This window comes from Maniola jurtina, chromosome 10, assembly GCF_905333055.1.
Source record: "Maniola jurtina chromosome 10, ilManJurt1.1, whole genome shotgun sequence".
NCBI lineage: Eukaryota > Metazoa > Arthropoda > Insecta > Lepidoptera > Nymphalidae > Maniola > Maniola jurtina.
Genome location: NC_060038.1, coordinates 14,100,603 through 14,124,119, shown reverse-complemented (window position 1 = coordinate 14,124,119; position 23,517 = coordinate 14,100,603). Strand labels below are relative to the sequence as shown.

The 23,517-nt window shown below is 36.2% G+C and overlaps 1 protein-coding gene across 1 annotated transcript; it reads left to right on the top strand.

The window, feature by feature from the left end:
- Positions 1 to 392: 392 nt before the first annotated feature.
- On the top strand, positions 393 to 16,770 carry LOC123868727 (chorion peroxidase). Its single transcript, XM_045911298.1, has 15 exons — positions 393 to 696; positions 1,155 to 1,322; positions 1,915 to 2,081; positions 2,557 to 2,695; positions 3,231 to 3,377; positions 3,822 to 3,995; positions 4,617 to 4,813; positions 5,391 to 5,577; positions 11,414 to 11,611; positions 12,781 to 12,925; positions 13,480 to 13,639; positions 14,196 to 14,354; positions 14,887 to 15,091; positions 15,675 to 15,786; positions 16,639 to 16,770. Exons 1-15 carry the CDS (start codon positions 570 to 572, stop codon positions 16,703 to 16,705), a joined length of 2,352 nt encoding a protein of 783 aa, XP_045767254.1. The 5' UTR covers positions 393 to 569; the 3' UTR covers positions 16,706 to 16,770.
- Positions 16,771 to 23,517: the final 6,747 nt, after the last annotated feature.

Here is a 23,517-nt window from a genome sequence, read left to right as displayed (position 1 = left end):
CTTTTTGAAAGTCGGTTAAAAAAGTAGCCTATGTTACTCCCTGGTCAATTCTCTACTTGTCTGTGAAAATCCCGTCAAAATCGGTTCAGCCGTTCCGAAGATTACCCTTTTCAAACAGACAGACAGACAGACAGACAGACAGACAGACAGACAGACAGGACAGACAGACAGACAAAAATTTTAAAAACGTGTGATTCGGTGTTGGTATCGTTCAAATAACCATATGAGTTTAATATGAGGTAGTTATTTCGAAATTACAGACAGACACTCCAATTTTATTTATTAGTATAGATTATGTATCTGTAAAGAATGAGCTCCATTGTAATTATACATAATGTATGATTTAAATAGTGGTTTCTGAACGGATCTGTCATACTTCATTCAAGGATTTTTTATAACTGCCCTCAATTTTTATTATTTTAACTAACCGATGTTTCGCTATACCTCGGCCATTTTTACGTCAACTCCAATCGTTAACACTTCGGCACGATCAATATGTGAATATAAAATTGCATAAATAACGTTTTTTATTCATTTTTTTTAAATTAAAGCAACGCCTAAGTTACAATATGACGCCAATGAGGTTCGCGTATCAAATTCTCGTTTGTGTAGTTGTTTTGAGTCGTATAAACTGTGTTGTAAGTGAACCACATGGTATGGCTTTGGGCGGTCATTACGGGATGCATGATGAAACAGGTAAGAGTCAGGCATTTAGCTGTGGTGCATTTAAACTAGGAGCTGGCTAACAAAACGGTGTAATTGCATGAAATATTTTACAGTAAAACTGAATTATATCTGTAGTTATACCATTTTGATCAGAATCACAAACTTTGGACTCAATTATAGCACAGTTTTACTTGGAAATAAGTTCAGATTTGTATTAAGTGTGCCCAAAAACATCCGGATTAAAAAAAAATGGATTTTGATCAAAAATGTAACTACGCCATTTTGTTCACCAGCTCCTCAACTTATTACTTAGTGCGATTTACTCATTCAGTAGATTTATAGACACACATGAAACTGTCATATATGTTTTGTGGTGCAATAAAGTATATACATACATACATACATATAGTTGCTATAGCGATTGGCAGGGATTAGATTGCGTTGAGTCGATGTCCCCCTTTTCTTCTAAAGTTTTCAATGTGTTTCAGAGCACATACACAGCACAGAGCGTCCGTGTGCAGTGTGCCCGAGACAAGGAGTCTGCGTGCCGCACGTGCAGTGCCCAGCTCATGTGCGGCCTGGCTCACACAACCCACAGTGTCACTTAGGTGGCACGAGGGTTGGAGTGTGCTGCTTCACAGGGAGAAACCATGCAGGTACGAGTGTCTGTACTCTATAAAGCGGAAGGTATACTACGTGATAGGTCAAGATGGCAATCAAGGAGGGGACCCGCACACCCGCACAGCCCTCGCGTTAACCCGGTGCGGGATAGCGCGGGTGACGTGCGGGTGTTGCGGGGGGTCCTCACACCTCATACCCCGATTGCCATCTCAACCTGTCGTGTACTATAGGTAGGTATGTACATGTGGCCTGGCTTCTATTATACCCACAGCATCCTTGCCCATGGGACGCAGACGGTGTTTGATGTTTAGGCCCTTTTATCTTGTTGCAATGTCAGATAAGATGAAAAGAAACAGAAATACCTGAACTGTCGGACGTAAGTAGCGAACGTAACCTGAGCTCTGTGACCTGAGCGTTCGGAAGTTTGCGGACGTCGCGTCCGAGAGATAGAAACTTGTCTCGTAAGACGACTGTGCAGTGATAGTTACCCTTATTTAAGGGTGGAAAAATAAATAAAGTAAACTTTAGAAAGTGTCCATGATTATTATACCTTCATTTATTTTGATCTTGCTAGGTTTATACCGCAAATATTCTAGGCCTTAGTGTTAATTCTGTCATGAATTTCAGCGGAGTCAGACCACAAGTTCCGCTCTTCAGTCGACATAGAAGATGTCAAGGCGGCTCACAACCAGTCGCGGCTGAAGCTAAAGCATTGGCTAGAACGTGCTGAGGAGTTGCAGAGGGAACCATACGCTGTCATCAACACAACTACTCCGAGCTACGGACATCACTTGGTATGATTAGCGGTCGGTCGGATAGACGGTCTCCGCTGTCCGTCCGTCTATCTATCAGCGGGCTGTATCTCATGAACCGTAGCTAGAGTATCACAAAATGTATATTTTTATACCTAGCTGCTGCTTTAACAATAAATAATGAAAATTCCAAAATGGCCGCTATGGAAAGTGTTATGTCTTGTACGATAGTACGGAACCTTTCGCGCGCGAGTTCAGCTCGCACTTTACTGGTTTATTGTTATTGCAGGATAGGCTTGCGCTTGACGACAATAGAAAGCAATGAGGAGGCGTAAGTTGGAGCGTGCTTGCCTAGAAGGTTCCTATTCATTCTTGCCTGAAAGGTACCTACTTGAACGTCAAGGTATTGCGTGCGCTCCACGGTTTTCGTTTTAAATCTCACAATTATTAGTATTCTCACACCTAACTATAGTTGTTAAAAATTTTACGTAAATAATGATTTTCTTTCTATTTGTAGTCTCTAGCGACATACGATAAAAGAGCACAGAAACTGGGGCGTGGCGCATTACTCAATCTCTTTGCTGCGCAGGAGTTGAAATCTAGACAAGCTCTGTCAGATGAGGAATTAGCTTTGGGATTCACTGATCATACAGATGGTGAGTAAAATGGTCGAAAACGAAGCAAAATAACTTGGTCTGCGTGGATTTAGTTTTTTAATCTCGTGGGAATCCTTTGACTTTCTGGGATAAAAAGTCGGAAAAAAGGTTAAATGACGGGCCGTGATAAGCTAGCAGACAAAAAGACACACTTTCGCATTATAAAATTACAAGTGTAAATTAAAAATTTATAACACCCCCGACAAGTGAAGGTTACACTAACTAGAAAAGAGCTGATAACTTTCAAACGGCTGAACCGATTTTCTTGGATTATAGCTAAGAACACTCTCGATCAAGCCACCTTTCAAACAAAACTAAATTAAAATCGGTTCATTAGTTTAGGCGCTACGGTGCCACAGACAGATACACAGATACACAGATACACACGTCAAACTTATAACACCTCTCTTTTTGGGTCGGGGGTTAAAAAGGTACAATTTACTTACTTACTAAGTATATAAATTGTTTCAGCGTTTATTACCTAAGAGTAGTCAAAGTTTAGTTTTAAACTTTATCATGACCTTTCGCATTGTAGGACCATTCTGCCCACCCGTGCCTTCATGTCCAGAAGTACCGAGTAAATACAGGAGCATTGATGGCAACTGCAACAACCAAGCCAATCCGAGCTGGGGCGCTGTCAATACTGGCTATAGAAGAATGCTACCGCCTTCTTATAGTGATGGTAACAGAATAGAATAGAAAGATGTTTTATTAAACTTTTACCAATAGGTACTTTTGAATCATCAAATCCAACAGCCATTAGTTTGGAAAGCCTTTCCTACTGAGACAATTTCAAAATCTGAACACCGAAGTCTTCGGTCAAACATTTTGCTATAATAATAATTAGTAAACATCTTAACCTATGTTAGTAACTAAATTATAATGTAATGTATGTTAGTAAGAAACTTATTCTATGTTAGTTAATATAATTAATATACTTATTAACTAATGCAGACATCCAGTGCGCTTTGAGAGCGCTGTCCTGTCTGTCTGCTATCACCTTCAGGATAATGTTGGGACTTCTCTCCAGCCTGCTTTTAATTGAGGCGATCCGTTTCCGCATTATTGCGAAGAAACCGAAAAGCTATAAGTATTAGGTAGGTATATATCTTTTCTTGTTTTCTAGGTATTTGGGCAATCAGGATCTCAGCCCTAGGTGCGCCGCTGCCATCAGCGCGAGCAGTAAGCAGTGCACTCATACTGGACGGCAGTCACCCCAGCCGCACACACAACCTGCTGTTTATGCAGTTCGGGCAGTTCATTGCGCACGACATCAGCACTGCCGTGGTCTTTACTTTAAGTAAGTTGTAAACATATTGTGGGATTAGATCAGTGCAAGCAGTCAGTAATGCACTCATGCTGGACGGCAGTCACCCCAGCCCCACACATAACCTGCTTCATGCAGTTCGGCCGTGTATGGCCGTGGTCTTTACTTTAGGTGAGCTCTAAGCATAGGTGTGGCACTTGATCAGCGCGGGCAGTCAGCAATGCACTCATACTGGACGGCAGTCACCCCAGCCCCACACATAACCTGCTTCATGCAGTTCGGCCGTGTATGGCCGTGGTCTTTACTTTAGGTGAGCACTAAGCATAGGTGTGGCACTTGATCAGCGCGGGCAGTCAGCAATGCACTCATACTGGACGGCAGTCATTTGAACCTTCTGATTCTTTTCTTCTTCATTCAACCCTGACTGAGCACTGGTCTCCTCTCAGAATGAGACAAGTTCCGGCTATAGTTCATTAGTCCAGCCAAGTGCAGATTGAAAGACTTTGACACACCTTTGAGAACAATTTTGAGAACTCTCAGGTTTGCAAGTTTCGTCACGATATTTTCCTTCATCATTAAAGCAAGTGATATTCTGGTCTTTTTACTTCTTCCTTTTATTTCTATTCATATTTTAATCGTGGGTGTTTTTTTCAGGTAACGGCAACCCCATTTCCTGCTGTGACAGAAACGGAGAAGATGCCCTACCCCCAGAGAGGCAGCATTGGGCCTGCGCCCCCATAGTCCTGGATGAAGGAGACCAGTTTTACGGCCAGTTTAACCAGAGGTGTATCAATTTTGTGCGGGCCCAGCTTGCTCCAGACTTTGACTGTTCTGTTGGTTATGCTACGCAGGTAAATGTTTCGTTTCATAACAGCATTTTATAAACAAATTGTTTCTCTGATACGCATATCCCCAGTTCCCAGAATGAGATAAATATGCTCAGAATTCCCTATTTAAGCTTGTTCATGACGTTCATACCAAGGTGTGTGACGAATTGTGTGTGTATAATAACAACCTCGACTGCGTCTATGACTAGCTAGTACCTGAACTGATCCGTATACTTCAGGTGTTCTTTTATTTTAGGCCAGTTCGTTATCATCATCAGTATAGGTAAGGCATATTTTAATAATGGCGTTTTAACAACAATTTATTTACAAGGCGTTGAGTTTTTTGCCCAAGTTAGCATAGCACAGAAATTATGCTGAAGATTTCGAGTTGTTGAGTTTTCCAGAAGCAGAATCTTGCTTAGCTCAAATCCATGAACTGAATTAAATAAAGTTTGGTACTGAGATAGCTTGCATCTCGGAGACGGACATGGCACGTATTTAATCCCTAAGACAGTTTTATAACCCCAAATTCACTTGGCTGAATTCATTTCGTTTTCAATAATTTAAAAAAAAACCTTAATTTTTTTTTTTTTTTTTTCAGATGAACGGTGCCTCCCACTATCTGGACATGTCACACCTGTACGGCAACTCGCCAGAGAAGATGGCTAAGCTCCGAGCACCGGGTGGACTGCTGGCGGTGTTCAGCGACTACGGGAGGGACCTACCCCCTCTGACCAGACGGAAGGAGTGCTTGAACATACACGACGGGGCTGCTTGCTTTGAATCTGGTAAAGGAGGAATTAACTTAATTTTGTATTGATTTTCTTAATTTTTTATTATCTTAGCAAAATAAACAGGATAGTATAGTTAACAACTTAAAGGCACTACAACAAAATATCAAACGTAAAAGTTACGGATTTATTCGTGAAGTAAAATACGAAAACATTTTCTTCACGAAAAAATTCGACAAACTCTTTTTGGAAAATTATAGCAGTTTAATTTTTGTATTTTTATATTTTGTTAATCTCTAAAGAACAACGTGTAAAAGTACCATACTAAAAAAAAACTCGATATAGTATTAAAAGGGTACAAAAATTTTCAAAAATAAAATCCATTATTAATTTTAGAAACAAAACATCTCATTATTACTTAATTATTTTATCTCGATACCGCATGGGTTAGCGCACGGGTAAAAGCTAGCAATCTTTAAGAGCGTTGAAGCATGAGCTTGGAACACAAGTTTAGGTATTTACCCGAGGTTCTTTGTTTGTTTCCGTGAACGTACGTACCCAGCGCAGTTTAGTTTATAACAAACCGTTTTGATCCTAGACGATTTTCAAACAGATTATTTTTTCAATATTTTTAAGTATGTGGTGTTAGTTTGTCGTTTTTTTCAAAACAATGATGTTTTTTAAAACAGTGTATTATCTTTATAGATTAAGTACGAGTGAATAAAACTTATAATTGTAGTCAGTACTTAATACTAATCTTTTATATACTTGTGTAAGTATAAGAGAGTCAAGAAATTATACAAAATTCAACTTTCCTTATACATATTCACGAAAATATGGTTCCCTTATCATGCACAGTATAAATAGTTACACCTACTATAATAATTTTCACACATATATTTATAAAGGCTAAAATAAATGTGAAATCCGTCTAAAATTTAAACAGTCTTAAATATTTAATTTGCAATATTATCAAAAATATAATGCAATGCTAATACTCATAAAGACATTGAGCATTTTTTATTTATTTATGGTCCTTTACAATCTTTTCAAATTTTATTGTTAGTACTAAATCGTACTTACCGTAAGCGCAAGACAATGGACAGTACAATGAAAGGGATTAACAGGTACAAAAATGCAGATGTTACACTTGAGTAGGTATTTATTCATCAAAAATAAGTGCATTGCTACACGAGTAAGCTAGGGATACAAAAACAAAATAAGATAAAGTTCAAAACTAAAAGTACAAAAACCCACCTACTACTTTTAAAGACTTCACCGCAGATGATTGATTTATATTTGAATATGTATAAATTATTATATGTATACATGTATTCGAAATTTTCATAGTAACTGCTATGATTTGATATCAAACTCGATCCATCTATTTCAAGTTTATTTTTTCTCGATATACATTTCTTTTTCATGTCATGTGTAGGTAAACCAATTTCAATATACTTTTTGGGTTTTGTAGGTTATATCTCTTACATTCGTTTTGATTATGATAAGTTCTTTTATGACATATCGGAAAATTTTATGACATATGACAATATAGCCTCTAACACACGGAATGGTAAAGCGAAGCCAAAGAGAGATCTCATTTATCAAAATTTAATGTGCAGTTTGGCAGTAATAAGTGAATCGATGAGCCAATAAACAAACAAATACGCAACACAACACGTGACAGGTTGTGATGGCAATCAGAGTGAGGACTCCCCGCACACCCACACAATCCCTGGGCTAATCCGGTGCGGGATAGCGCGGGTGACGTGCGGGTGTACAGAACGTCCCCTGCCTCATACCTCGATTGCCATCTCGACCTGTCACGTACTATACATAGCTCCCGAAAACTCAGTCCTCTCTTAGTTACATACTATAATATTATAAATGCGAAAGTGTATCTGTCTATCTGTCTGTCTGTCTGTCTGCTACGCTTTCACGGCTCAACCGCTGAACCGATTTTGATGAAATTTGGTAACAACTTAGGATATTTTCCGGGAAAGGACATAGGCTACTTTTTATCCCGGAATAACAAACAGTTCCCCCGGGATAGCACGCTGTGTTTCACGCATTTGTCGTTCAATAACGCCGCAACAGAGCTACGGTTTGACGGCATTTTTTGCACAGACATAATTGAAGACATAACAAGTGATACAGAATACTTTTTTTCCAAAATAAACAAACAGTTCCCAAGGGACAGCACGCTATTTTTCACGCATTTGTCCTACAATAACGCCGCAACAGAGCTACGGATTGACGGCATTTTTTTGCGTAAACATAGTTGAAGACCTATCAAGTGATATATGCTACTTTTTCCAGAAAAAACAAACAGTTCCCACGGGATAGCATACTATTTTCTCGTATATTTGTGGTTCAATAACGCCACAACAGAGCTATTTATTAACGTCAATTTTTTGCATTGACATAGTGGAGGATCTAAAAAGTGAAATAAGCAACTTTTCTCTCTAAAAATCAAACAGTTCCTGCAGGATAGCATGCTATCGTTCAGGCATTCGTCATTCATTAACGCCGCAACAGAGCTACAGATTGACGCTTTTTTTGCAAAGACATAGCTGAGAACCTAATAAGTAATAAATGAGACTTTTTCTGCCGAAAAATATGGACACTTCCCGCGGGATAGCATACTATTTTTCACGCATTTGTCGTTCAATAACGCCATAACAGAGCTACGGATTGACGGCATTTTTTGCACAGACATAGTGAAGAATCTAAAAAGTGAAATAAGCTACTTTTCTCTCTAAAAACCAAACAGTTCCTGCAGGATAGCATGCTATCGTTCAGGCATTCGTCATTCAATAACGCCGCAACAGAGTTACGGATGGACGCTTTTTTTGCAAAGACATAGCTGAGAATCTATAAAGGAGAAACTTTGTATGTGTGTGTGTATGTTTGTTACTCCTTCACGCAAAAACTACTGGACAGATTGGGGTGAAATTTAGAATGCAGATAGATTATACCATGGATTCGCACACAGGCTACTTTTTATCCCGAAAAATCAAAAAATTCCCACGGGAATTTTAAAAAACCTACATCCAAGTGAACAAATTCGCGGGTATCAGCTAGTCACATCACACTATAAAGGCGAAAGTTTGTATGTGAGTGTGTGTGTTTTTGTTACTCCTTCACGCAAAAACTACTAGGCGGATTGGGCTGAAATTTAGAATAGAGATAGATTATACTCTGGTTTAGCATATAAGCTACTTTTTATCCCGGAAAATCAAAGAGTTCCCACGGAATTTTTAAAAAACTACATCCACGCGAACGAAGTCGCGGGCATCAGCTAGTAAGTAATAAATGCAACTTTTTCTCCCGAAAAATATTATATGAACACTTCTCGCGGGATAGCATACTATTTTTCACGCATTTGTCATTCAATAACGCCACAACAGAGCTATGAATTGACGTCATTTTTTTAGGGTTCAAGCAAAAACGGAACCCTTATAGGATCACTTTGTTGTCTGTCTGTCTGTCTTTCCGTCGTGTCTGTCAAGAAACCTATAGGGTACTTCCCGTTGACCTAGAATCATGAAATTTGGCAAGTAGGTAGGCAGCACAAGTACAGGAATAAATCTGAAAACTGCGAATTAAAAAAAAATGTTTCACTTTTCAAACTAAGGTAACTATACCAAGTGGGGTATCATATGAAAGGACTTTACCTGTACATTCTAAAACAGGTTTTTATTTATTTTTATGCATAATAGTTTTTGACTTATCGTGCAAAATGTTGGAAAAAATAGCCGAGTACGGAACTCTTAGTGCGCGAGTGTAACTCGCACTTGGCCGGTTGTTTTGCATAGACATAGTCGAGGAAAAAGTATTATAGACTACTTTTCCTTTCAAAAAAAACAAATAGTTCGCGCAGGATAGCATGCTAAAACACATGATAAAATAACTTAGGCATTGCATAAAATATTGTAACAAACCTCAATTATTATTAAAACCTTGAATCACGCGAGTGATGCCGCGGGTAATAGCTAGTTCAAAAATAAAACCATCATAAAGATCCACGAGGGATGACCACGTGCAAATGATAGTAATTATCCTATTGTTTCAGGTGTTATGGTAGAGTGTACAATGTATACAACCAAAATCTAAATACAAAATACCGTACTAATGCTGTAAAAGACAATAAACTAATGCTATTATGCAAATGAAAAAAAAGAAATCATAATGGAATACAAGAAACCGCGCTTATGCCATAAAAGGACGATGAATCATCAAAATTTCATTTAGCGGCTAGGACAAATAGCAAGGCTATTGGGATATAGCATTGTCAGCCGGTAATAACTGTAAAACTATAAGCCTTTAAGAATATTTGATTCTGAAAAATTATAATTCTAGTCAATAACTAATTATACAAAATTCAACTTTCCGTTTATTTAAAAACATGGTTTTCCTTATCACAAACGGTATAATGAAACCTTGAGTATTGAGTTTTACATATTTATAAAAGCTCTTGAAATAAATGTGAAACCCATGTAAAATTTAAACAGTTAAAAATTTATTTTTTAGAAATTATTAAAAATATAGATCAATGCCACTGCTCTGATAGGCATTGATCTATTCTCTACCGAAATCGCGTTTTACAATTTTTTTCAAATTTTGAAAATTAAATTATTCCCTTTCAATGACAGGGAACAATAGATACCAATGCAGCTATTTGCTCGAGGCAATACTTATTTATTAACTAGCTGATGCCCGCAGCTTCACCCGCGTGGATTTAGGTTTCTAAAAATCCCGTGGGAACTTTTGATTTTCCAGGACAAAAGTAGCCTATCCGTAATAGCCCGTCCCCGGGATGCAACGCATTTCTGTACCACGTAAAAAACATCTAAACGGATGATCCTTTAAAAATCCCGAGGGATCACCAGGATTTAGGAATGCAATTCCTTACAGCATCATATAAACACAATTTAAAAATATACAAAAAGTTTTTATCTATCTTTAAGAAAAAATAGCGAGTATTAAAAATACCTAGTATTGAGAAGTGATAGTCGCACTACAATTTCAGGTAAATCGTAAATAATCCGATAACAATTGCTAAGCAAACAAGCGTTACGTCCGTTCTCGGAGAGGCCTCGGCCGATACTAATTTCCTAGTTCAATTTACTATTGCTTGTTGCACGGTTTTGTAGTGTGTTTCAAGATTATTTTTTGGAAACAAATATTAATTAAATTTAAATATTTTTTTTCTGTTTATATTGCAAATATGTTCTTCTTTAATGAGTACTTAGTTTTATTTATAAATGAAGAAAAATAACCCACCTAAATGACAGTTTTATGTGTCTGTAGTTTTATGAAATTATGTCTTTTTTGTTTGAATTTTTTTAATGTAAAAAATGCCAAACGAAAGATTTGGTTCTGTCATCTTATTAGTTCAGGACCTTTTCTTTGGTAAATATATCTCTTTGTGAGAATCGACCAAGTAACTTTTGATGTAGTGAACGTCAAAGATGACACGAAATCCAAAATTCAGTAATAGTCTTTTGGTATTTTAGGCAATAAAAGATAAACTATGAATAAATTGCAAAATGTTGTCTGTCAATTTAATAAAACAGGAAATATTCTACAAAGTAGTATATACATGTTTTACATAAATGCAGTGTTTAATAAAATATAGGGGGGCAAAATGGCTTAAGAATAGCTCATGCCGGTTCAACACTCTTAAGGTCTATTGAAATGAGCAATATAAACGCGCCTTTACATTTTTAGGGAATGATCATACCCGGGACTGACCAATCACAATCTTACTGTGTCCTTTTTACTTCCATACATTGTGCAAGAGCTCTAACCTAACCCTATGTTAGGTCGATTTGGTGAACAAGTTATAGTCTATCTATAGAAGTCGTTGATTTAACTATGAATATTTTAGGTGATAACCACGGAAACCAGGTGATTTCCCTAACAGTCCTCCACACGATCTGGACTAGAGAACACAATAGAATAGCGCGAGCACTGTCAGCGTTGAACTCTGGCTGGGACGAGGACACCGTCTTCTGGGAGACCAGGAGAATCGTGCTCGCCGAGTACCAGCACATCATCTATAATGAGTGGCTTCCTCTGCTACTAGGTAAATGTTTATTTGTAAACTAGCTGATGCCCGCGACTTCGTTCGCGTGGATGTAGGTTTCTTAAATTCCCGTGGGAACTCTTTGATTTCCCGGGATAAAAAGTAATCCTCCTGTATCCTGTATCCTGTATGTAGTGTATCCTGGATGTGCTAATCCAGGGTATAATCTATCTCCATTCTAAATTTCAGCTCAATCCGTCTAGTAGTTTTTGCGTGAAGGAGTAACAAACACACACACACACACACACACACACACACACACACACACACACACACACACACACACACACACACACACACACACACACACACACACACACACACACACACACACACACACACACAAACTTTCGGCTTTATAATATTAGTGTGATGATTTATTGAAGCAGGTGTTAGGTAGCTACTTTGCGGCGTTCAGGTGAAAAAAAGATAATTTGGACTAAATGAGAATTGGACCAATAGTCTATTTTTCATTTAGGTCACTGTTTCTGGATTCCTGTTGAAAGCCATTCCGAACCTACTTGTAAAAGTTTATTTGAATTTAATGTATATAACAAGTGTAAATTAAAAATTTATAACACCCCCGACGATCCAAAGTATTTGAGTTTTCCAAAACATCATTTTCAAATAAATAATTATGTATTTAGGCAACGTCCATCTTGACAGCTTGACATTTGTCAATTGACATAATATTAAGAACCTAACGGTTATCTAACCTTCTTTTCTACAAGAAAAATAGAAAAGAGCTGATAACTCTTAAACGGCTGAACCAATTTTTTTGGATTATAGCTAAGAACACTCTCGATCAAGCCACCTTTCAAACAAAAAAAACTAAATTAAAATCGGTTCATTCGTTTAGGCGCTACGATGCCACAGACAGATACACAGATACACAGATACACAGATACACACGTCAAACTTATAACACCCCTCTTTTTGGGTCGGGGGTTAAAAAGAAAAGCTGACTGACTCACTGATCTATCAATGCACAGCTCAAACTACTGGACGGATCGGGCTGTAATTTGGTATGCAGATAGCTATTATGATGTTGACATCCAAAAAAGATTTCTGAGAATTCAATCCCTAAAGGTAAATAAAGGTTTGAAAGTGTAATCCACGCGGGCGAAGTTTTGTATTCTGTTCTTTAAACCAAATTTTGTGTAATCCAGGTCCTAAAACGATGCAAATGTTCGGGCTGACTCCATCACCAGGGTACGCTTTGGCATACGACCCTACTGTCAACCCATCTCTCGCTGCCGAATTCGCCGCTGCTGCCATGAGATTTGGACATTCCATAGTCGACAGCCAGCTTACGTAAGTCTCTCTCTCTCTATCATATTTCCCACTAGACGATGCTCATGGCTTCGCTTGCGTGGATTTGGGCTTTCAAAAATCCCGTGGGAACTCCTCGATTTTCCGGGATAAAAAATAGTTATATCTATCCTCAGGATGGAAGCTATTTCTGTACTAAACGTCAAAATCGCTTAAACGGATGAGTTTTTAAAAATCTTCTCTTTTGATTTTCCAGGAGAAAAAGTAGCTTATGTAGCCCCGGCATACACGCTATTTTCGTATCAAATTTCGTCAATTAGTTTAACGGATGAGCCGTGTAAAGCTAGCAGACAAACAGACACACTTTCGTATTTATAATATTAGTATGGATTACTGATAGTCTTGATGCTTGCCGTTAAAATTAAGCTTCCATAGCAACAGAGTTCCACAAGCAAGTATCGTCGGCAGATTGTTTTAACTTATAATAATACAGGAAGACTTGTGCCATAAGTGAAATACCAATGCTAAGTACTTTTTAAAGAATATAATATTAGACAAGTACTATTTTTATTACAATCTGTTATTTTTTTGTTTAGAGTCTTAAGTCCACAACACAAAGGAATTTACGAGTCAATATCCCTCCCAGAAGTGATGTTCCAGCCATCCAGACTACGCATAAAGCCATTCCTCGACCGACTTCTGCTGGGCCTCATGTGGCAACCGATGCAATCCGTCGACCCTTTTGTTACTGAGGCTGTAAGTATGAAGGGGTATAGAACCAAGACATAGACAAGACACAGACTAGACGCAGATAAACGGTACACAAACAAGACGTACAAAACATAGACCAGACAAGACATAAATAAGAAAAAAAAGCAAAAAAAATAATTAAGTACTAGTACTAGGTCCTAGTACAAGAATTATGTATTATAATATGGTACATCTATGGGAAAAAGACAGACAAAACTAAACAGAAGAAGAAAAGACCATAGGCTTTATTATTGAAACTATGCTTACTATATAATTCTCCTTTGTTTTGGAAGGCAATTCGTAACATAAAATATAATAAGTAGCGCTCATAATATGGATTGATTAAATAATAAATATCATAATATAATATACTTGAAAATAATAAAAAAAAAATTGACCCCCTCAAATACATATTTTTTTATTATTTTCAGGGTATGGTTAATAAATATGATACCATAACTTATTAAAAATAATAATGATCTTCAGAGAGTCTAGTACTTAGGTATATTATAGCTGTTAAAGGTAAAAATATGAAATCATCATGTTTGTTTCCCTCCAACAGTTATCCCGTTACATGTTCCACGGAGGCAACCCATACGGGCTGGACCTGGCCGCCATCAACATCCAACGCGGCAGAGACTTCGGTCTTCAGTCATACAACGAGTACCGGAGACTGGTTGGACTGGAGCCCATCACTGACTTCCATCAGTTTGCACCGAGTGTTAGTATAATATATCACAAATAGGCTGATTCCGATTGGCTGATCCAGTATGAAGATACAGTCTAAGGTGGTAGCGGGCTAACTTGGAAGGGGCAGTTTTATTAAAACTATTCCCCATATTGGCTTCTATACGGTATGGTACCGGAAGCCGAAATCATTTGGCGGTAAGCCTTGCCGGTAAGCCTTGCCGGTAGGACGGTAACTAGCCACAGCTGTAACCTCCAACCAGACAAGACAAGAGCAGTGTTAATTCAAAGAACCACACTATCTACCGCATATTTATGACTCAAAAACAGCCCCATCTATGACTGAAAACACAAACACAGCCCCTATTACGACTCAAAAACAGATTGAATTATGACCCAAAAACGCGCCCCATTTATAAACCAAAATCAGTCGAATTTATGACTCAAAAAGCCCCATTTACGACTTAAAAATGCAAAGTTTTTAAGGAATTCATTTGAAGAGGATTGCGAAAACTATGTTTAAACAAACTTCTAATTTTTTTTTAAATTTAATCTTCTATTTTCAGGCCGCCAATAGGCTTTCCACAGTATACGCAAGCCCAGAAGACATAGATTTATGGGTGGGAGGACTTCTAGAAGAGCCAGTGGAGGGGGGTATTATTGGGACTACCTTCGCCAATATCATAGCTGACCAGTTTACGAAGTTAAAGAGGGGGGATCGGTATTATTACGAATACGGATCTGATGTTAACCCTGGAGCTTTTACCCCGAGTAAGCATTTAAAAAATTCCATTTGTGACGTCTACTAACACAGAATAATCTACTCATGTGCTGCTACTCCGCTATAGACTAGCGTGGATGGCCTGCATGGATAACTTATTAGACAGTCTGAAAATTATTTCATGAAGGTACAAGTGTAAATTAAAAATTTATAACACCCCCGACGATCCAAAGTATTTGAGTTTTCCAAAACATCATTTTCAAATAAATAATTATGTATTTAGGCAACGTCCATCTTGACAGCTTGACATTTGTCAATTGACATAATATTATGAACCTAACGGTTATCTAACCTTCTTTTCTACAAGAAAACTAGAAAAGAGCTGATAACTCTTAAACGGCTGAACCAATTTTTTTAGATTATAGCTAAGAACACTCTCGATCAAGCCGCCTTTCAAACAAAAAAAAACTAAATTAAAATCGGTTCATTCGTTTAGGCGCTACGATGCCACAGACAGATACACAGATACACAGATACACAGATACACAGACACACAGATACACAGATACACACGTCAAACTTATAACACCCCTCTTTTTGGGTCGGGGGTTAAAAATAAATTCGTCTTTTCAGGTCAGTTGGCTGAAATAAAGAAGGTGACTATAGCAAGGATCGTGTGTGACAACAGCGATGGAATAGAAATATCTACGTTATCGCCAAACGCCTTTTTGAGAAGTTTACCGGGGTAAGAAATTGTAGTTCCACTCAAAATATCCTAACACCATAGTAGCTTATAGAAGTCTGTTTTGAGCTCGCCATTACCGGTGTTTTAAAGCAAAATTAAGTATTATAAAACCCCAAATGGGAAAATTCATCATAGTGAAGACAAATTCGCACGCTTGTGTGTGTCACATACTGCAGAAGTAGGTAGTTGCGTGGAGTTTACGCACCTTTGAGTAAAACCACCTATGAACACGCTTCAAAACATGGCGGTCCGATCCGTGCCATCGATTAAAAGCCTTATTTCTTAATTACTACGACTCATTTCCCAAACTAAGGGCCGATTTTTCAATCGTCAAATAACTTTTATCTGAGGAATAAATATGACGTATTGGTAGATTTCCTTTACAAAAACCGGCCAAGTGCGAGTCAGACTCGCGCACTGAGGGTTCCGTACTCGGGTATTTTTTCCAACATTTTGCACGATAAATCAAAAACTATTATGCATAAAAATAAATAAAAATCTGTTTTAGAATGGACAGGTAAAGCCCTTTCATATGATACCCCACTTGGTATAGTTATCTTACTTTGAAAATTGAAACATATTTCAATTTTTTTCAAAATGATGTGACCACAAATTCGCGGTTTTCAGATTTATTTCTGTACTTGTGCTATAAGACCAACCTATCTGCCAAATTTCATGATTCTAGGTCAACGGGAAGTAACCTATAGATTTCTTGACGGACACGACGGACGGACGGACGGACAGACAGACAGACAGACAGACAGACAGACAGACAGCTACTAAATTCTAATAATGACTTATTATTTTCCTTTAATCGTAGAAAAAGTTGTAAACTCTGTATTTTTTTTTCAGGAACGATCCAGTACAATGTGATAGTCCTCTAATACCAGCAATGGATTTAACGTTATTCAAAGAATAACTTTTATAAGTAGTATAAAGTACAATCACGCACATCGGCATATATTTTTTTTAAAATTTTAATTCGAAAATCTATCACATATCACATATATATGGGATATCTATCACAGAGCTGTTTCTTTTGATTAAAAGTACCGGTAGGGGTCGTTAAAATTAAATTTAGCTACAGTTTTTTTTTTCATTATTTTGTTTTCTTTCTTTGTTTTTCGCTTTTCTATTCTTTTTTCCTTTCTTCTAAAGAACACCTGATTTTAGTGATTATTACAACTCAATTATATTACAAAAATGATCTTTAATTATTTTGTAAATACTTTTGCGTGCTTTTTGTGATATAAATCAGTTGTAAATAATTATACTTTGACTATTATTTCTAATTTTAATAATTGTAATTTGTAAGGCTCAATTCATGAAATAATTTTTTGTTTTCGGCTCGAGCCCGAACAGTAGACAACTCAGTATTTTAGGTATCACTGTTTTATGAATTTAGCTTTTACGGAATAATTCCTCACTGTAGCTAAATTTATTTATAGCAAGGATCGAAGTTGTACCTGTTTTTATGATTTTTTTCGTAAAAAATCCAGTAATCGGGGGTATTGAGGGAGGTGGTGATAGAAGGATAATGCTTTTGCTAAAAATTTAAAATTTATCTAGGCTAGTTTTTAAATTTTGTTTTTTCTTTAAAAAAATAATAATAAGCTGTGGTACTTTAATTGTTTAAATATAATATTTTAATAGCGATGCTGTCTTTTCCTCGTAAATAAAAAGATTTGTATCATGCGAATAGGGCAAAATAAATCTAGTCGTCTTAATAATGTTTTAAAACTACGACTGTATGTACGGATTTTAAAATAATGATAAAATGAACAGTTTTTTCTTATTAGAACTGTACGAGCGGTGTTGCCATGTTTGTTTTTAATGTAAGAAATTTTGCAATTATTGTATATTTTCAAATGTATATTATATGTAACGAATAAATGAAATTGTGTAATTAAATGATAAATTTTTATCGCCGATGTATTTTTTTAATGCAATGATTATTGCAAAACTAGTAAAAATTAATTTAAGCAAATAAATGTTCTAAAAATGATTTTTTTAAATGTATTTGTAACTGTTCATTCTTCTATTATAAGTAAGTTTCATCAGCATTAGTTATTATTATTTTGATTTTATATTCTTCATTTTTCTAGATTTCGAAACTATAACAATAGGATAGATTTCAAAAAGTAAATGTAGGATTAGATACAAAGGAGCTCCTTAGTATATAAGTATGAATTGTAAATGAATGATTTCTATTCATAATAATCACGTTAACTGATGAGTGTAATCTAATGATCAATAAAATATTGTAATCAAATAAAAAATGAGTTTGAATCAGGCAATTTTTTTTATTAACCTTTGCGTTTACATTTTTTCAGAACAGTTTTTCATCAGTTGTAGGTAACTCAAAAAAGATTAATCTTTCATGAATCAAATATAGCGCTTATAAATTGCTTCAGAAGTTTCTTAATATTTTTTTAAAATACACTTTTAATCACTTATTATTTTTTTATTATTTTTTCCTTAACGTGAAGGTGTTTACCTTAACACTACAATACACTATCATAAAAATTATAAATGCTCCAGAAGTATTCAGTAAAATCTTTCATATTATAAAAAAATGCATAGGTAAATAAAAAAAACATATTTTTAAAATTGTTGTGACTGAATTGTTTTGCCTAGCTCCGAGAAACTCAATTTATACAATTATATTGCATTTAAAGTTTAAGCTTTATACGATATCTTTATTGAATCTCGACAAAAGAAAGTACACGTGGTAATATTTATAGCCAATACCGTACAGATTCTTGGATGAGTCCAAAATAACTGGACACGTCTCATGCATCAATGAAGAATATCTTTAACTCTGATGTGTTTCTTACAGTTCTTTGAAAATAACATAACACGATAAATTGCCAGTCAAAAAGTAAAGACTGAAGATTTAGGAGCTTTAAGGTGTTTTCACACGTTAGGGTTAACCGCGCGGTATTAAGTGTTCAGTTTAAGAAATTAGTTGAAATAATGAGTTTGACATGAGTTACTCACAAATTAGTCGATACTATAACTAATTTCTCAAACTGCACCGTTTCAAGTAAAGATTTTTATATAAACCTGTGAGGATGATACTGCCATTGGCGCAATTAAAATACCATAAGCCTACTTTGTCGTATCAGTTTACAAATTGCAAAAAACCAAATTATATTTGAATTACGCGCCATGCCGTCATGCGCCTTAAATCAGTTACAATGGTGCAAGGTTAAAACCGCGCGATTACACGTACTATCTGACCTACCCTAATAATAAAAACAGTGAGTACACACTTGAGGTGTAACCGTAAGTTTGTATGTTCATTTTCGGGCGCGGGCAGCAAACATCGACACGCAAATTGGTTTATTCTTACTTTTGTTTCTGCGAAAACATCCGACTGAGTACATTCTGCCTGAAAAGGCTTACATTCTAATCTATTTTCATTTAAAAACTGATCAAGTCAGACTTGCACACGAAGGGTTCGATTGTATATAAGATAATATACATTGTTTACTAATTTTTTTTTAATTAGCATGGTGGCCATTTTCAAATTCGCCATCTTGGTTTTTTGTTATTTGTTGTTATAACGGCAACAGAAATACACACTCTCAACTTTCTACCTATTCGGTTTATGTGATACAGCCCACTGACAGACAGACAGCTGACAGAAGACAGCTGATGGACGATCAGCGGAGGCCTAGGTATGGTCCTATTGGCACACTTCGGAAGGTTATCCTAAAAACAGGATTTATTAAAATCCATACTTTCCATATCCATATACCTACTAGAGATACTCGTAGCTTGTATCTTGGAGACGGATATATGCTACTTTTGTTCCGGAAAGTCAGAGTTCCCATGAAGTTTAAAAAAGTTAATCCATGTAGGCAAAGTCGTCAAACACCATCTTGTAAAAAATAAGAAATACATTATTTAAAAACCAAGTAATAACTTATTTATCTTAGAAGTAAATAAAAAAATAATTATTATAAGTACTCTTTTTAAAGCAATATTAAAAACAATATTTTTTTTTCCCAAGCACTTTTCTCCCCGAATGTCCAAGTTCAAAGTCAAGGTGCGCCAACATGTCAACTTGATTTACGACTCGTCTGTACACTCGTATGTAGTTAGGGTGACCATTTTGGTTTTTAGGACCATTTTGGATATTTCCGGAATTTCAGAATTCACGACCGTCCAACCTTAGTGGAAAGATTTATTGGATAAAAAGCGGCGTGACTTTCATTTTTTTTACAAATGTACCTATATCCTTCTCCACAGATTTTCCTCTTAAACAACTCTTCCGTTAAACAAATCTTCTGTCTGGCTTCGGCCGTGGCTAGTTACCACCCTACCAGCAAAGCCATGCCGCCAAGCGATTTAGCGTTCCGGTACGATGCCGTGTAAAAACCAAAGGAGTATGGGCGTAATGAAATCTGCCATACCCCTTCCAGGTTATCTCGCTTCCATCTTAGACTTCTTCATCACTTACCACCGGGTGAGATTGCAGTCTAACTGGTATCTGAATAAAAAAAATGTTTAGTCCTGGAAACATTAGGAAATGATGCGGTTGGGAGATGGGAGGGTGTAAATATGTATGCATAGTTGCATCTACGACAATTTCGTAAAAAAAAATTGAGTAAGTATATAAAAGCTACTTATAAGTAGGTATAAAACTGTCCCAAAAAAATAAGATTAAAAAAAAGTATATAAAACTATAAAATGTGGAATGTGGATACCCTACGCACTGTACTGGTTTTCGATTCCCGGGTAAGTAATTACATTGTACTTATTTTAGTTACAGGCAATTTAAATTTTTACATCAGTTATGTAACTCGGAAGTCTTACGCGCACTGTTATAATTGCTAATTATGACGTGCCTATTTTTAACCCCCGACCCAAAAAGAAGGGTGTTATAAGTTTGACGTGTGTATCTGTGTATATGTGTATCTGTCTGTCGCATCGTAGCTCCTAAACTAATGAACCGATTTTAATTTAGTTTTTTTTGTTTGAAAGGTGACTTGATCGAGAGTGTTCTTAGCTGTTAATCGAAGAAAATCGGTTCAGACGTTTTGAAGTTATCAGCTCTTTTATAGTGACTGTAACCTTCACTTGAAGGGGTGTTATAAATTTTTAATTTACACGTTTTTTTTCAAAATCTGTAATTAGATAAGTTAATTTTATAAATAGATATTAGATATCTGATAATAATTCTCGTAAACGCAAACTACCTTTAATCACAACTCCAAGACTACATCGCTTTCCTCCGTGGTATTTGCATTAAACCCTACTTTACTATTTATTGCGATACCTAATACGATTTTAATATAACTCATTTGAGTAATGATAGGTTAGTTTTTACCCTGTCCGACAGGTTGTGGACACTGCGGAAACAGATCTCGAATCAGGGGACTCATTGCTGTATGCTATTGCAATATTGCAATTGCAATCATTATCATCGTCATTATTATCATGTTACTAGCTGACGCCCGCGACTTCGTCCGCGTGGATTTAGGTTTTTCAAAATCCCGTGGGAACTCTTTGGTTTTCCGGGATAAAAAGTAGCATATGTGCTAATCCAGGATATTATCTATCTCCATTCCGAATTTCAGCCAAATCCGTCCAGTAGTTTTTGCGTGAAGGAGTAACAAACATACACACACACACATACAAACTTTCGCCTTTATAATATTAGTGTGATTATCTAAGGTATAAAAACCTCAAGTTGCTATAGTCCGCTGAAAAAGGCAAATCTGTATGGTACAACATGCAGCAAGCGACATGATCTCCTGAGGATGTCTTTCAGTTGAAAATAAAAATTACACATTACATGATTTTTGAATTTACACCGAAGGGGTATGAAATAGGGGATGAATTCAATGAGATTTGGTACTAGGGTTTTCAGTTATAAATGAAGAAATACATGTTTCAGGATTTTTGGAAATTCCAACTCCACGCTGATTTTCTAAATCCCACCCAAGCGAAACCGGAGCGGATCTGCTAGTAAATTATATCAGTCTATACTCGTTCTTTGGTGGAAAAACCTTTAGAGAAAGCCTAGGCGCCACGTTTCTAGATCAAGTAGATTAATATTGAAGGTATAATTAATGTGTACGTGATTACATCGAGTAGACAAGACATGGCATTCATGTATTTACACAAATAGTAAGTAAAGTTATCGGCACGTCTTGACGACCACCCTGGCGCTGTGGTAAGCGTTGTGGTCTTACTAGTAGGAGGTCCCGGGTTCGATTCAGAGCAGAAATTATAGAATAGAATAGAATAGAATTTATTTATTTGCATAATGTGTGTATAAAAGATGATGATATGATTACAAGGTTCAACACATTAGCCGAAGTGGCGTACAAATATTGTGTTAGTTATATCTACTTACATGCGCTTCGTTAAATTAAAATATTAAAAAAAAAACAAATCAGACATTGAAATGAAAAAAAAAAAAATTAATACGTACAATGCAAAAAAAATATGTTAAAAGCGAATAAGAAATTAAAAGCCAGAATAATTAATTTTAGAATTAGAATTAGAATATTAGCTAGAATGAAAATTTAATTTAATTAAATTAAATTATAAAATGCGAAAGTGTGATTATTCTGTCTTGCTGTCTGTTACCTTTTTACGACATTTTTGAAGTCAGTACCTACAAAGATAGCTTGCGTCCCGGAAACTAACATAGGCTACTTTTTATCCCGGAAAAAGAGTTCTCACAGAAATTTAAAAAACCTTCATCCACCTGGACGAAGTTGACCGAGTAATAATATTTATTAATGAAACATATTGTTTTGAAAAAAATATTAATTAATTAATTTATTATAAAAAAAATATTAACTATACAGCGTTAAGGAAAATCACTTTGATTTGATTTATTGGAAAAAAATTAAAGAATTATTGTTGGGTAATTAATAAAACATGATTCTGTTAATTGTACAATAGTGTCATGAATTAAATTACTCAATTACATACTTACCTAGATATTTTTCGGAATTTAGTCTACCTATTTTAGATCGTTTTAATCCTGGTACGTACTATCCGCTATTTACATTATATTACTAAAATCATTTCATTAAACCACGAAAATCACTACCCATATTTTAAAGTGAAACTATGTTTGTTTGTTGGTTTGTTCTTCAATGACGTGGCCACAGAGCAACGGATTGGCATGATTTTTTTGAATAGGTAGATATAGTTAAAGGCTTGGAGAGTGACATAGGCTACTTTTTATTCCGAAAAATTTCAGAGTTCCCACGGGATTTTAAAAACTTAAACCCACGCGGTCAAAGTCGCGGGCATCTGCAGCTAGTGGGCCATTAATTATATCACGCAGGCTAAAGCTAGTAAAATAATATACAGAACCCATATAAAGCAGTCCGGTACACGCTTAGCCAATTTTATTATTAGAAGCTGTAGATTTATCAGGGCGAGTGGAAGGGACATTAGCTCCGGGTCCAAGAATAGAATACCTAGTCCTGGACCTAGACATTAAAGGTGTTTGACTCTTGGTTACTTTTAGAACCAAGCTATGCAAGTGCCACTGAATTCAGAATAAATCGATACCTCTGGGCTCAAAGGTCGTAAAGGACAAAACGCTACTTTTCAGGAGAAGCAAAAAACGAAAAAAATAAAATTCTTTTTGCTCTAGCATCTTCATTTCTTTAGCTATTTAAATGAAACCTAGGAAGAAAGTGCTTAGAATTTATAGTATTTTATAAGGCAGTGTTTGAAAACTGCCCTAGTGCT

Bases quoted from the DNA above. Each gene is read 5' to 3' on its own strand.
- LOC123868727 (XM_045911298.1), top strand. From the start codon at position 570: ATGACGCCAATGAGGTTCGCGTATCAAATTCTCGTTTGTGTAGTTGTT. The intron at 3,378-3,821 runs GTAACAGAATAG...CTTGTTTTCTAG, and splicing joins ACCGCCTTCTTATAGTGATG to GTATTTGGGCAATCAGGATC. The intron at 4,814-5,390 runs GTAAATGTTTCG...TTTTTTTTTCAG, and splicing joins CTGTTGGTTATGCTACGCAG to ATGAACGGTGCCTCCCACTA.